Below are 13,360 nucleotides of genomic sequence, written 5' to 3'. Positions count from 1 at the left end.
TTTGACTTCTTTTCCATACATGCACGGGTGCCATGTTTGCAGATGCTAATAGGGTGGACAGGCCATTAATACTATGATAGGACAAGAGTTGCCATCCATGAGAACTTTAAAGCAGTCCTCACCAATAGGGCGTGCTTGGGACTACAGCTCCCATTTGCCCCACACTCTACATGGGGCTACCTTTGAAGGTGACCTGAAACTACATGTAATCTAGAATGCAGCAGCTAGATTGGTGACTGGGAGTCGCTGCCAAGACCACATAACACCAGTCCTGAAATACCTACATTGGCTCCCAGGACGTTTCCGAGCACAATTCAAAGTGTTGGTGCTGACCATGAAAGCCCTAAACGGCCTTGGTCCAATATATCTGAAGGAGCATCTTCACCCCCATCGTTCAGCCCGGACACTGAGGTCCAGTGCCCAGGGCCTTCTGGTGGTTCCCTCACTGTGAGAAGCGAGGTTGCAGGGAACCAGGCAGAGGGCCTTCTTGGTAGTGGCACCCGCCCTGTGGAATGCCCTCCCATGAGATGTCAAGGAAATAAACAACTATCTGACTTTTGGAAGACACCCGAAGGCAGTCCTGTTTAGGGAAGTTTTTAATGTTTGATGTTTTATTGCTTTGTTGATGTTGTTGTTGTTCTGTTGAGAGCCACCCAGAGTGGCTGGGGAAACCTAGCCAGGAGGGCAGGGTATAATTAATATGTTGTTGTTGTTGTTGTCGTCATCATCATCATCATCATCATCATCATCATCATATGTTGGGGGTAGGAAATTGGAGTTGTAATCCAAACTAGGCTGGATTGAGAAACTAGGCTTGAGAAAGGTTGCTGTAGAGACTTACTGGGTGTCCTTGATCAGAAAGAGGCATGACTGAGAAAAACCACATTTGAAAATTCTGGTGAGAACTGACCAGATCTCTGCCCTCTGGACTAATCTTTGTGAATAAGGACTTGTTTGTTTTTGTTTGTTTATTAAATTTGCATACTGCCCTCCCTCCGGAGATCTCAGGGCAGTTCATAGTTCACGCTGAGGTCCAGCGCTGAGGGCCTTCTGGTGGTTCCCTCATAGCGAGAAGCAAAGCTACAGGGAACCAGGCAGAGGGCCTTCTCGGTAGTGGCGCCCACCCTGTGGAACACCTTCCCATCAGATGTCAAAGAGATAAACAACTACCTGACATTCAGAAGACATCTTGTAGCACCCTGCTTGTGGTTAACGCTTAGCTGGAATGAAATATTCAACGCAGCAATAGAGAAATTAAAATAGTAATTTATTTGTCAGACAAATAAATATGAGGCACAGTGGTATATGGTTACCAAGCTCTGGCCTGGCCTCTTGCCATTCTGGCCAGCACTTATATTTCCTTAATCCAGCCCCCTTGCTCCTCCTGTGGCTGCCTCTGTCCAATCAGCCTGGTTGAAATTCCTATTGGCTATTTGCTAGAACCAATCACAAAAGATACACCCATTTCCTCTCGCCCTTTTATGGGAATCAAAAAGCTATATATTCTTCTATCTATAAATGACAAATAAGTAATAATATATCTTACATGTGTCTCAACAAGGAATCTTAATTACCAGCTCACCTCTTGCCCTCCTTGCCCTATTGCCTTCCAAAACAGATGATTAATCTTGAATTTTTATCTTAAGCATATGTCAAGGATTTTGAGTTCACATCAACATTGAGAGATCTCCTTCATTTGAAGGTTTCTAAACAAAAGGCCTGACAACCATATATCAGGAGTGCTCGATGGCGTCTCCTGTCTGACAAGGGGGGGCTGGTGCCTGATGGCCCCTGTGATCTCTTCCAACTATATGAAATAAGAATCTAGCATTTCTTAAATCCTTTGCATAATTATATTTAAACTAATATATTTAATACATAAGTAACCTTTTAAAAGGAAAAGAAATCTTAAAAGGATCTTAGTTTAAGAAAGAAACAGCTTTAGAAAAGACTTCCCAAAAATGTTCCCTTTCTGCCAGCCAGACCAGTTGCTTTTCCACTGCTCTTGACCTTCTTAACATTAGGAAGAAGATATGGCTCATTTTACTATTCATCCACCCTTAATTTGTAGGGTCAGTGTAACCTTGGCTCTCAGCCTGTAATTCCCTTTTTACGACTTTGAGAATTGTTTTCTGCTGGATATAGGATATAGGATCCTGACACTTTTTTTGTGGTTTTTTTTTTTGTTATAATTTTTTCTTTTGTATCTGTTTGTATGTTTGTTATGTGTATAACCTCAATAAAAATGTATTTGGGGAGAATTGTTTTCTGCTATAAATCAGGGGGGCCCCTTGTCTAGGAGAAAAACATTGCCAAGGTTCTTCTAGGCAGCTGCTCTTCTGCCTGGCATGAAACAGAACATTTTTAAGCTCATTCTTAAAATACAAGCCCTGATTAAACATATAAGCTTTAATAAAAATGCAAGCTTATGATTAGATGCCTCAATCTTAAGGCAGCCCTGTTCAGGGAAGTTTTTAATCTGTGATATTTTAGTGTATTTTAGGTTTTTATGGAAGCCGCCCGGAGTGGCTGGGGAAACCCAGCCAGATGGGCGGGGTACAAATAATAAATTATTATTATTATTATTATTATTATTATTATTATTATTATTATTATAGCATAAAAATACAAAATAAAGAAACAAAATGCGTAAGAGAAACAAAAACAAAACAAACCCGTAATGCCCCTTTAAATGTGTTGTGTAATTTATATACCTGCAAGGCGTATATATCGCTTGCTCAGGAGATCTGTTTGTTGCACTGTGGATTCATTCTTCAGCCCATGTCCTTTTGTTTTGAAGCATCCATACCTACAGTGACCCATTTCCGGGTCGTAGAAGAAGGACTGTTCAGCATGAAAGTAGCTTGGACTCCCCCTTTGGGAAAACTGGAAGGCTACAAGGTCTACTTGCCAAGTAAGTCAGTGGAGTCCCTGCTAGATTTGTGTGTTTGTCTGTGAGAAAATGCATTCAGGGAAAAGGAATACAGTGGTACCTTGGTTTTCGAATGTAATCCGTTCCGGAAGACGGTTCAACTTCCAAAACATTCAAAAACCGAGGCGCAAAGGGTGGTCTGCCAATTCAAAACAGTGGTACCTCTAGTTGCGAACAGGATCCGTTCCGGAGGCCCGTTCGCAACATGAAAAGAATGCAACCACAGCGGCATGTCTGCGCATGTGCATTGTGTCATTTTGTGCTTCTGCGCATGTGCTAGCGGCGAAACCCGGAAATAGCCCTTTCAGACAGGAAAAGCAGGCCACACCCCTTCCCCCAATACAGCAAAGGTTCACTGAGAAATGCAGGGTAATATATTTCCAAAGCCAAGACCTAAAAACTCTTCAAATAGGAGATGTGGATGTTCCTATGGGATCCACTGAGTCTGCTGTTTGTGATTCTTGGGGTATCGCAACCTTTGAAAAGTCAAGGGGAAGGCTTGTTAATATGTCTGGTCAAAACCTTTGCAAATTAACCTTTGGATTTCGTATAAAAATGTGCAGCGATGTTGTGGGTGGGAGAGTTTTACAGCTGCACCAGGGAATGCGATAGATAAAATCATCCTTTATTTATCCTGCCTATTTCCAGAATAAAACTCTAAGCAGCATGAAGAGGGTTTTTAGGTACCGTAGGTAGGGATCAGATAGGCACCCCCTCCAGAAAGTAATAATCCTGCTTAGCTTCACCAAAGTGGGGCATTGATGGGAGGTTGTCTCCTCTGAAGGAGCCATTACAAAGCTTGGGGTCCATTCTGGATCGTTTGCTGTTGCTTGAGGCTCAAGTGGCCCCAGTGACATGGAGAGCCTTCCCTCAGCTCTGGCTGCCTTCCTTTCCCCCAGTCCTAGCATGCAATGAAGACAAATATTTCCATGTGTATTTTGTCCTCCAGCCTGGTACCGATGAGATAAAAGGTGGGATAACACTCTTAATTATAATTCAATCTGTTATTTCCCATTTCATAATATTAAATTTTCCCCATGTGAAGTGTTGTTTCCTGTTCTGTGTCTGTTGTTTAGTCGTTTAGTTGTGTCCAACTCTTTGTGACCCCCTGGACCAGAGCACACCAGGCACTTCTGTCTTCCACTGCCTCCCGCAGTTTGGTCAAACTCATATTGGTCTCTTTGAGAACACTGTCCCACCATCTCGTCCTCTGTCGTCCCCTTCTCCTTGTGCCCTCAATCTTTCCCAACATCAGGGTCTTTTCCAGGGACTCTTCTCTTCTCATGAGGTGGCCAAAGTCTTAGAGCCTCAGCTTCAGGATCTGTCCTTCCAGTGAGCACTCAGGGCTGATTTCCTTCAGAATGGAGAGGTTTGATCTTCTTGCAGTCCATGGGACTCTCAGGAGTCTCCTCCAGCACCAGAATTCAAAAGCATCAATTCTTCGGCGATCAGCCTTCTTTATGGTCCAGCTCTCACTTCCATATGGAAGTTCTGTGTCTAAGTTAATTCATTAACAGTACCAGGAAGTTTTTAAAAAAGAGTGCCCCTGAGCATGTACAGAGTATTTACCTGTTGCAGTTGCCTGGGGAACATTTGAGACAGGAAGGATGATGCCGAGCTGCAAAGGATGCCCCAAATGATCAAGGAGTTGAAGCAACTCTACAGTGAGGGAAGTTTGGCACATTTCCCTTTTGTTTCCTTACTAAACCTTAAGATACCTCGTTCCCTTAAGCCTCCGCTTCCTGGATTTTCAGATGCCTGGGTCCCTTAGCTCCTTCTGGATTCCCAAACATTAAGCAGCCATTCCTTTCCTTTCTGCTGCCTTCTCCCCCAAAATTTCGTCCCAGCTCCTGAGTGGACTTGACTCAATTTGCTTTCATTTCTACCTCCTGCACAGCAAACAGGCCTGGGTTGACCTCGGAAAAGATTCTGGCCAGAGATGTCTCCTCACATGTCCTTGACAACTTGCAGGAGGACACAAACTATACGGTCAGCATTTATGCCATCTACCCAGAAGGGCCAAGCCAGGCGGTGTCAACGACTGGCAGAACTTGTAAGTCCTTCCAAATTGTTCTTTGTTGTTTTTCAGATCCGTTTCGGGAACAGGACCCCCATGTAGGGGGCTAGCCATTTCTAGGTCCGTTTGCCCGGAACTGGCATTCTTGTGCAACATCCTTAGGCCCTTGCCAGGGGCCTGGCATCCTTAGCTCAGCAGGTAGAGCATCGGTTTTGCATGCGGAAGGTGCCAGGTTCAAGTCCTGGCATTTCCAGGTGGAGCTAGAGGAAACCCCTGCCTGGAATCCTGTGTAGCTGCTGCCAGTCCGTGAAGACATACTGGGGGGCCCTGATTGGGTATAAGGCAGCTTCCTGCAGAGGGTGGATTTTATTTGCATGTTTCACGTATATCCCACTTTTCCTCCAATGATCTCAAGGTAGAGTACATGATTCTCCCCTCTTCTTCCTTTAATTGACACAACAATCCTGTGAGGCGGGTTAGGCTGAGATTTTTCCAAGACCCACCCAGCATAGCTGTCAACTTACACATTTGAAAATAAGGGACCAGAAGCCTTGAAAATAAGGGACCAGCAGCCAAAATAAGGGACCTGCAGCCTCACCTGTTCCAGGCACTCCAGTATTCCTGTCCTCCTGCAGTTTGGTCAAACTCATGCTGGTAGCTCCGAGAACACTGTCCAACCAACTTTGTAACCAGAGGTTCAGCTGAATAGAATCTGAATCACATGCACCACAAGGCCTATGCAGCCTCAACTTAAGATGGCTCCCCGGCCTGGCTTTGCACTGCAAAGTTTGCAGCAGCACGTGCAACAAAATGGCGTCCAGCATTCAAAAAACCCCTCAGCTTGCATTAACTAGCCACACACAAGGCATGCAAGCTCCACCTCCCAGTCATTCTTAGACTTCTTATTGGGTGAGCAACACAGCCAAGCAACACAGTTGGAGCCTCCCTCCTCCCTGGCCGGCAGGGAGGGAGGGAGAGGAGCTGCTTCCTTTGAAATTTAAGGGACATCATTTAAGGGACATTTAAGGGACATCCATCAATAAGGGACAGCAGTGGGACATGGCCCTGGAATAAGGGACTGTCCCTTCAAATAAGGGACACTTGACAGCTATGCCACCCAGTGAGCTTCACGGCCGAGTGGGGATTTGAACCCTGGTCCCTCCCAGGCCCTAGTCTGGCCTTCTGATCACTTCACCACACTGGCTCTCTGGGAGCTACGTGGCATTTATATTCCCTGTAACTTTCCAGGCTGAGGATTTTGCAGAAAGTTAAAATAACGGCTCTGCTCGGCCACATCTGTTTCTGCAGCAGATGACATTAGGGGATGGTGTACTAAGGTTTTGGCATCCAATTCTTAACCAGTAATAAAACTAATACAGTGGTACCTCGGGTTAAGTACTTAATTTGTTCCGGAGGTCCGTTCTTAACCTGAAACTGTTCTTAACCTGAAGCACCACTTTAGCTAATGGAGCCTCCTGCTGCCGCTGCGCCCCTGGAGCACGATTTCTGTTCTCATCCTGAAGCAAAGTTCTTAACCTGAGGTACTATTTCTGGGTTAGCGGAGTCTGTAACCTGAAGCGTCTGTAACCTGAAGCATATGTAACCCGAGGCACCGCTGTACCAGTACTAATACTAATACTAATACAGTGGACGCTTGGGTTGCGAACGTGATCCATTTGACCAGCAGTGTTCGCAACCCGCAGTGGCACGCCTGCGCACACGCAGGTTGCGATTCAGCACTTCTATGCATGCGCAAAGCGCGATTTAGTGCTTCTGCGCATGCGCGGCTGCCGAAACCCGGAAGTAACCCGTTCCGCTACTTCCGGGTTTCGGTGTTCCACAACCCGAAAAAATGCAACTTGAAGTGTCTGTACCCTGAGGTATGACTGTATTAATAATAATTTATACCCCGCCCATCTGCCAGGGTTTCCCCAAGCCACTTTGAGAGAGCCAGTGTGGTGTAGTGGTTAAGAGCGGTAGACACGTAATCTGGGGAACCGGATTCGCATCTCCGCTCCTCCACATGCAGCTGCTGGGTGACCTTGGGCCAGTGACACTTCTCTGAAGTCTCTCAGCCCCACTCACCTCACAGAGTGTTTGTTGTGGGGGAGGAAGGGAAAGGAGAATGTTAGCCGCTTTGAGACTTCTGAAGGGGAGTGAAAGGCGGGATATCAAATCCAAATTCCTCCTCTTCTTCTTCTTCTTTGGGCGGCTTCCAGCAGAATGTTAAAAACACGATAAAACATCAAACATTAAAAACTTCCCTAAACAGGGCTGCCTTCAGATGTCTTCTAAAAGTCGGATAGTTGTTTATTTCCTTGACATCTGATGGGAGGGCGTTCCACAGGGCGGATGCCACCACTGAGAAGGCCCTCTGACTGGTTCCCTGTAACCTCACTACTTGCAGGGAGGGAACCGCCAGAAGGCTGTCGGAGCTGGACCTCAGTGTCCAGGCAGAACGATGGGGGTGGAGACGCTCCTTCTGGTGTACTGGGCCAAGGCCATTTAGGGCTTTCATGGTCAGCACCAACACTTTGAATTGTGCTCAGAAACGTACTGTGAATGTTTGTCTCCTGCAGTAAAGCTGGTGCCCGTGGGGAACTTCGTGCTCCAGAATGAAACAACCAATACTATCCAGGCCAGATGGATGCAAGTCAGAGGTGCCTCGGGATACAGGCTGACGTGGGAGTCTTCAGGTAGAGAGCATCCTTAGTTTGGTTCTTTGCAGCAAAGCAAACAAGCACTCACTGAAGAATGTGGGTTTTCAATAATACAGTGGTGCCCCGCAAGACGAATGCCTCGCAAGACAAAAACTCGCTAGACGAAAGAGTTTTCCATTTTTGAAGTGCTTCGCAAGACGAATTTCCCTATGGGCTTGCTTCGCAAAACGAAAACGTCTTGCCGCTAAGCCACTAAGCTGCTAAGCCACTAAGCCGCTAAGCTGCTAATAGCTGTGCCTCGCAAGACGAAAAAATTCGCTAGACGAAAAAACTCGCAGAACGAATTAATTTCGTCTTGCGAGGCACCACTGTAGTCAAATCTGGGGGCCAGAAAACCTGTGACATTGATTATGGTGTTATAGAGGGTTTTTTTTGGGGGGGGTAGTCCTTCTAAACCAGCGGTTCTCAACCTGTGGGTCTCCAGATGTTGTTGGACTACAACTCCCATCATTCCTAGCCAACATGACCAGTGGTCAGGGATGATGGGAGTTGTAGTCCAATAACATCTGGGGACCCACAGGTTGAGAACCGCTGTCCCTAGAATGGTAGGAGTTTGATTACAGTGGTGCCTCGCAAGACGAAATTAATCCATTCCGCGAGTGTCTTCGTCTTACGGTTTTTTCGTCTTGCTAAGCACGGCTATTAGCGGCTTAGCGGCTTAGCGGCTATTAACGGCTTAGCGGCTTTAAGAAAAAGGAAACAAACTTGCAAGAACTCACAAGACGTTTCATCTTGCGAAGCAAGCCCATAGGGAAATTCGTCTTGCGGAACGACTCAAAAAACGGAAAACTCTTTCATCTAGCGAGTTTTTCGTCTTGCGAGGCATTCGTCTTGCGGGGCACCACTGTAATTGGGATGTGTTCAAAAGTATAAGCTGCAGAGCTGTGCCAGACAAAGAATTCCTAGGCTGGCTTCTACAAACCAGCCTGGCTGGCTGGCCTTTTGGAAGAGCGAATCTGTTAACATGACAAAAGGGGTTGATGGGGCCATCCGAGATGAATCCTTTGGATTGGGGAGACAGATGTTGCCAAGGTGATCGGTGTGTGTGTGTGTGTGTTTGAGGTGACAGGAAAAGAGAGGCTTTTTTGAGCAAGGGGAGCTGGGAAGAAGAGGAAAGACTGGGATCCACCTTGGGAAGGTCGGCTGGGAAAAATGCCTTGGACTCCATGGCTGGGGGACAAGCCCCTCTCGAAATCACTCCTTTCCGGGTTTGAAATGTTCAGGTTCCAAGTTGTTTGAGAACTAAGCTGTTCAAAAACTGAGTTACCACTGTATTTATTTTCCCCAATTTGAACTGTATTTATTTCACGGTGGTGATTTTCCTGAGTCAATATGAGAGTACCCCTAAACTTTTTCTTTTTTAAAAAAGCCCTGAGATATATAAAATTATATATCAGTGGAAAGATAATTTAATGAAGAATGTAATGCGATAACTTTTATGAAGGATTATTTATTACAACAGAAGTCAAAAAAAAAAGAAACGTGAAACACACAGGAAAAAAAATGAGATATACAGTACTGGTTAAATTGCCATGTTAGCACTTTGCGATAAATAAGTGGGTTTTGGGTTGAGGTTTGGGCACTCTAAAAGGTTCGCCATCACTGCCCTATACAAAATTGCAGTTACAAAGCCCGCCCCTCTGATCCTAATCAGGGCTGCTGGTGGGGGGGGGGGCGACGGCAAAGGACTAAATCCTTCATATGCCTATGCCTGGGTCGTGATCCAAATCAGACACACACACATTGGTTGCTCCACCCAGTTTTGCCTCTGTCCCCTCCCACCCCGGCATGTAGTCCCAAATGTGATGCAGATCTGAATTCAGAAATGGCAATATTCAACAGCTAGGAGGAGGTGCATTTTAGACTCCCAAAGCACTCTGCAAGTGACTTTAGAGTGGCCATTCTGGAGCAAAAACACTGAAGAAACAGTGTGCAGGATGAAACCGTAGCACATCTGAGGTTCAGTGTGGATCGAAGTGAAGCACGATTTTTCGAACATGCCTGGGGGGCACACACAGCCCCCGGAATGAGACAGACCTGTCGGGGCGTCTTCCTGATGAAGCGCAGCCCGGGACATTCACAAATCAGTCCCGGCGCGCACTTGCGACATATCAAAAGACATGTGCACGCTCACTCAGCAGAGTATAGAAGAAACGATCGTGGAGCGTGAGTGTAGCCTTCTAAGTGATTTATTAAGCAATATATACAGGACAAAGCAACCATGGAGTCCTCTCACTTCTCCTTCAAGAGAGAGAGAGAGTAAGGTAAAGGTAAAGGGACCCCTGGCCATTAGGTCCAGTCGTGACCGACTCTGGGGTTGCGGCGCTGATCTCACTTTATTGGCCAAGGGAGCCGGCGTACAGCTTCCGGGTCATGTGGCCAGCATGACTAAGCCACTTCTGGCGAAGCAGAGCAGTGCACGGAAACACCGTTTACCTTCCTGCTGGAGCGGTACCTATTTATCTACTTGCACATTGATGTGCTTTCGAACTGCTAGGTTGGCAGGAGAGGGACCGAGCAACGGGAGCTCACCCCGTCACGGGAATTCGAACCGCTGACCTTCTGATCAGCAAGTACTAGGCTCTGTGGTTTAACCCACAGCACCACCCACATCCCACGAGAGAGTAAAGAAAAGTACTAAAATACAGTACAGCTGAAGAGAAATAAGACTGCCATTCTCACACTTTCCAATCCTAGAAAGTATGTACGCTTTATGTGTGTTAACTGGTTAACCGACACCAGTGGGTCTTGTGTCCTCGACAACTGTTTTGTGAATCACCAGGGTTAGTTAGCTACTTATTTGTTGTTGTTGTTGTTTAGTCGTTTAGTCATGTCCGACTCTTTGTGACCCCCTGGACCAGAGCACGCCAGGCACTCCTGTCTTCCACTGCCTCCCGCAGTTTGGTCAAACTCTTTTTTTAAAAAGATATTTTTTATTAACCGGCCAATCAAATCAAATTAAATCACATCACATAAATTCCGAATTACAAAGCCGAATTTTAAATTTTGTTGGGGGGGGGACCCATATTTCAAGATCCGAGGGGGGATTCTGATCATCTTCTTGCTACTGCGTTAATGTCCAAATCAGTCCAAATCAATCCAGAGTTCATAATTCTATCCAGTCTTATCTTGCTGTTTCCACATCACATCTTGTTCATATATTTTCTCTTTTTTCTTTATGATCTCTTCTGATAGTCTCCTTAAACCGATAAACACCAGTAATAATCCTGTGTGAATTTTCCCGTTCTTCCAATCCTCAAATCGAGATGGTTTCCATATATCATCGCCTTCATAGATAACATTGCTCTTTCCATCATTAATCTCGCAAAACTGTCGCTCTTAAGTCCTACTGAGGAGTTTCACCCACAATATAAAAACAGCTCTATTTCTCTATTTCTCCTCTCAGACTTAAGTCCTCCGACAGAACTTCCCAATATGGTGACGGCATTTTTAACTGCGTCATTCCAAAGCTCATACATTCCACGCTCTTCTTAAAACATGCTTTGGTTCGAAAGTTTATCTCCACACAGCCTTAAATCCACAGCTTAAGTCCTTAAAACAACATTTCTGACTCGTGAGGGGAGGGGATTCTTGTTTAATCACATAAGGAAAGAAAGGAAAGTTTTTCCCCCCTCCCCCATCAGTCATTTGCCATACCGAGTCTTGGCGTATCTTCTCATGATTTCTCTTGTTCCTCCGACTCGTCTTATTTTATTAGAGATCTCTTCTGTTAGCAGTCTTTACTCCCTCTTCTTCCTTGAGATATGTGCATGCTTTCATCCAAATTGTTTCTTTTGAAGTTCTTGCAGCTAGTGGCGCGGATCAGGGACGGCGTCCAGGAGCACCAGAATCTCACAGGAGGGCTTTGTGCCTAGTGCCCCCATCCCCACAAATTCGGGGGTGGTTTAGGGCACAGCAGGCAAGGCATTCCCCCCACCATCCTGGGGGGGGGGTAGGGAGGCTAATTACTCCCATCATAGCCTCCAAATTACCTCGTGTGGGTCGGAGAGATGTTATTGTCAGCCATCTTCCGATGCGCCCCCTAGTGGCCCCCCAGTTTGGTCAGACTCATGCTGGTAGCTTCGAGAACACTGTCCCACCATCTCATCCTCTGTCGTCCCCTTCTCCTTGTGCCCTCCATCTTTCCCAACATCAGGGTCTTTTCCAGGGACTCTTCTCTTCTCATGAGGTGGCCAAAGTCTTGGAGCCTCAGCTTCAGGATCCGTCCTTCCAGTGAGCACTCAGGGCTGATTTCCTTCAGAATATATAGGTTTGATCTTCTTGCAGTCCATGGGACTCTCAAGAATCTCCTCCAGCACCATCATTCAAAAGCACCAATTCTTCGGTGATCAGCTTCCTTTTTGGTCCAGCTCTCACTTCCATACATCACTACTGGGAAAACCATAGCTTTAACTATACAGACCTTAGTTAAAGCTATGGTTTTCCCAGTAGTGATGTATCACTGTCCGCAATTTTCTGCATTTCGTTTCCGCCTGATCCCCCTGTTTTTTCGACGTGTGCATGCCCCAGAACATTGTGTATGTATATACCTGCAACTCAGAATCTAACACTTGGTGCATCTGATGCAGCAGACTGTAGCCTGCGAAAGCCCGAGACCATAATAAATTTGTTTTCCGGAGGCTTTGAGTTTGTTATGTGTGAGAGCACCTGGAGTCTCAAGTGGCGTGGCCTCTGGAGAGCTGCATAAAACTGCTTTCTCCCCTTTTTTCTCTGAATGCACAGATAGCTCTCAACTAGGCTTGTTACTATGGAGATTCGGAAACCTACGAATGAGCAAGCTTAGGTCATTGTCAATTGAAGCAATAGGGCAGCTATCTTCCAATTCATGTGCGCGATTTGTTTAACCTCCGCGCCCCCAGAGACGCCAGGTGTATTCTGGTTCGAAGAAGAAGTTTCTCAGAGGAAAAGAGTTTTTTTTTAATTAAAAAAAAAAACAGGCTAGGAGGTGAGGACTGAAAAGGAAAAGAAATAAAGGAAGCTCTTTGAACAGGAAGGAAAAGCGAAACAGCTCATTTGCTCAGATCAGTAAAATGAGTAAATATTGCCACCTAGTGCTGGAACAAAATGCAGCCAACTTTGTTATTTCATGGCGGAAAATAATATACAGACAGGGATGTACTGTATTCCAGCCACTCTGGGTGGCTTCCAACCGAATATTAAAAACGATACAGCATCAGACATTAAAAACTTCCCTAAACAGGGCCGCCTTTAGTTGTCTTTTAAAAGTAAAATAGTTGTTTATTTCCTTGACATCTGCTGGGAGGGCATTCCACAGGGCGGGTGCCACTACTGAGAAGGCCCTCTGCCTGGTTCGCTGTAACCTCACTTCTCGCAGGGAGGGAACCGCCAGAAGGCCCTCAGAGCTGGACCTCAGGGTCCGGACAGAATGATGGGGGTGGAGATGCTCCTTCAGGGATACTGGACCATGGCCGTTTAGGGCTTTCAAGGTCAGCACCAATGTACTGAGAGCCAGTGTAGGTCTTTCAGGACCGGTGTTATGTGGACTCGGCGGCCGCTCCCAGTCACCATTCCAGCTGCCGTATTCTGGATTAATTGTAGTTTCTGGGTCACCTTCAAAGGTAGCCCCACGTAGAGCGCAACGCAGTAGTCCAAGCGAGAGATAACTAGAGCATGCAACACTCATGCACTTATCTTTTAAAAGAAATTGAT

General features: G+C 46.1%; 1 protein-coding gene across 1 annotated transcript in view; it reads left to right on the top strand.

Moving 5' to 3' along the window:
- LOC307224865 (collagen alpha-1(XII) chain-like) overlaps positions 1 to 13,360 on the top strand; it is a gene marked incomplete at its 3' end in the record, with an annotated part of 55,935 nt that overhangs the window by 14,800 nt on the left and 27,775 nt on the right. The window contains exons 8-10 of the mRNA XM_079992035.1: positions 2,801 to 2,914; positions 4,830 to 4,985; positions 7,529 to 7,645. Of these exons, the coding sequence (XP_079848161.1) occupies positions 2,801 to 2,914; positions 4,830 to 4,985; positions 7,529 to 7,645 (387 nt within the window). The remainder of the gene's footprint in view (positions 1 to 2,800; positions 2,915 to 4,829; positions 4,986 to 7,528; positions 7,646 to 13,360) is intronic.

This window comes from Podarcis cretensis (assembly GCF_951804945.1).
Source record: "Podarcis cretensis genome assembly, chromosome: 10".
Taxonomy (NCBI): Eukaryota; Metazoa; Chordata; class Lepidosauria; order Squamata; family Lacertidae; genus Podarcis; species Podarcis cretensis.
Note: the sequence above shows the minus strand (reverse complement) of the source record. Positions and strands in the feature narration are given on the sequence as shown.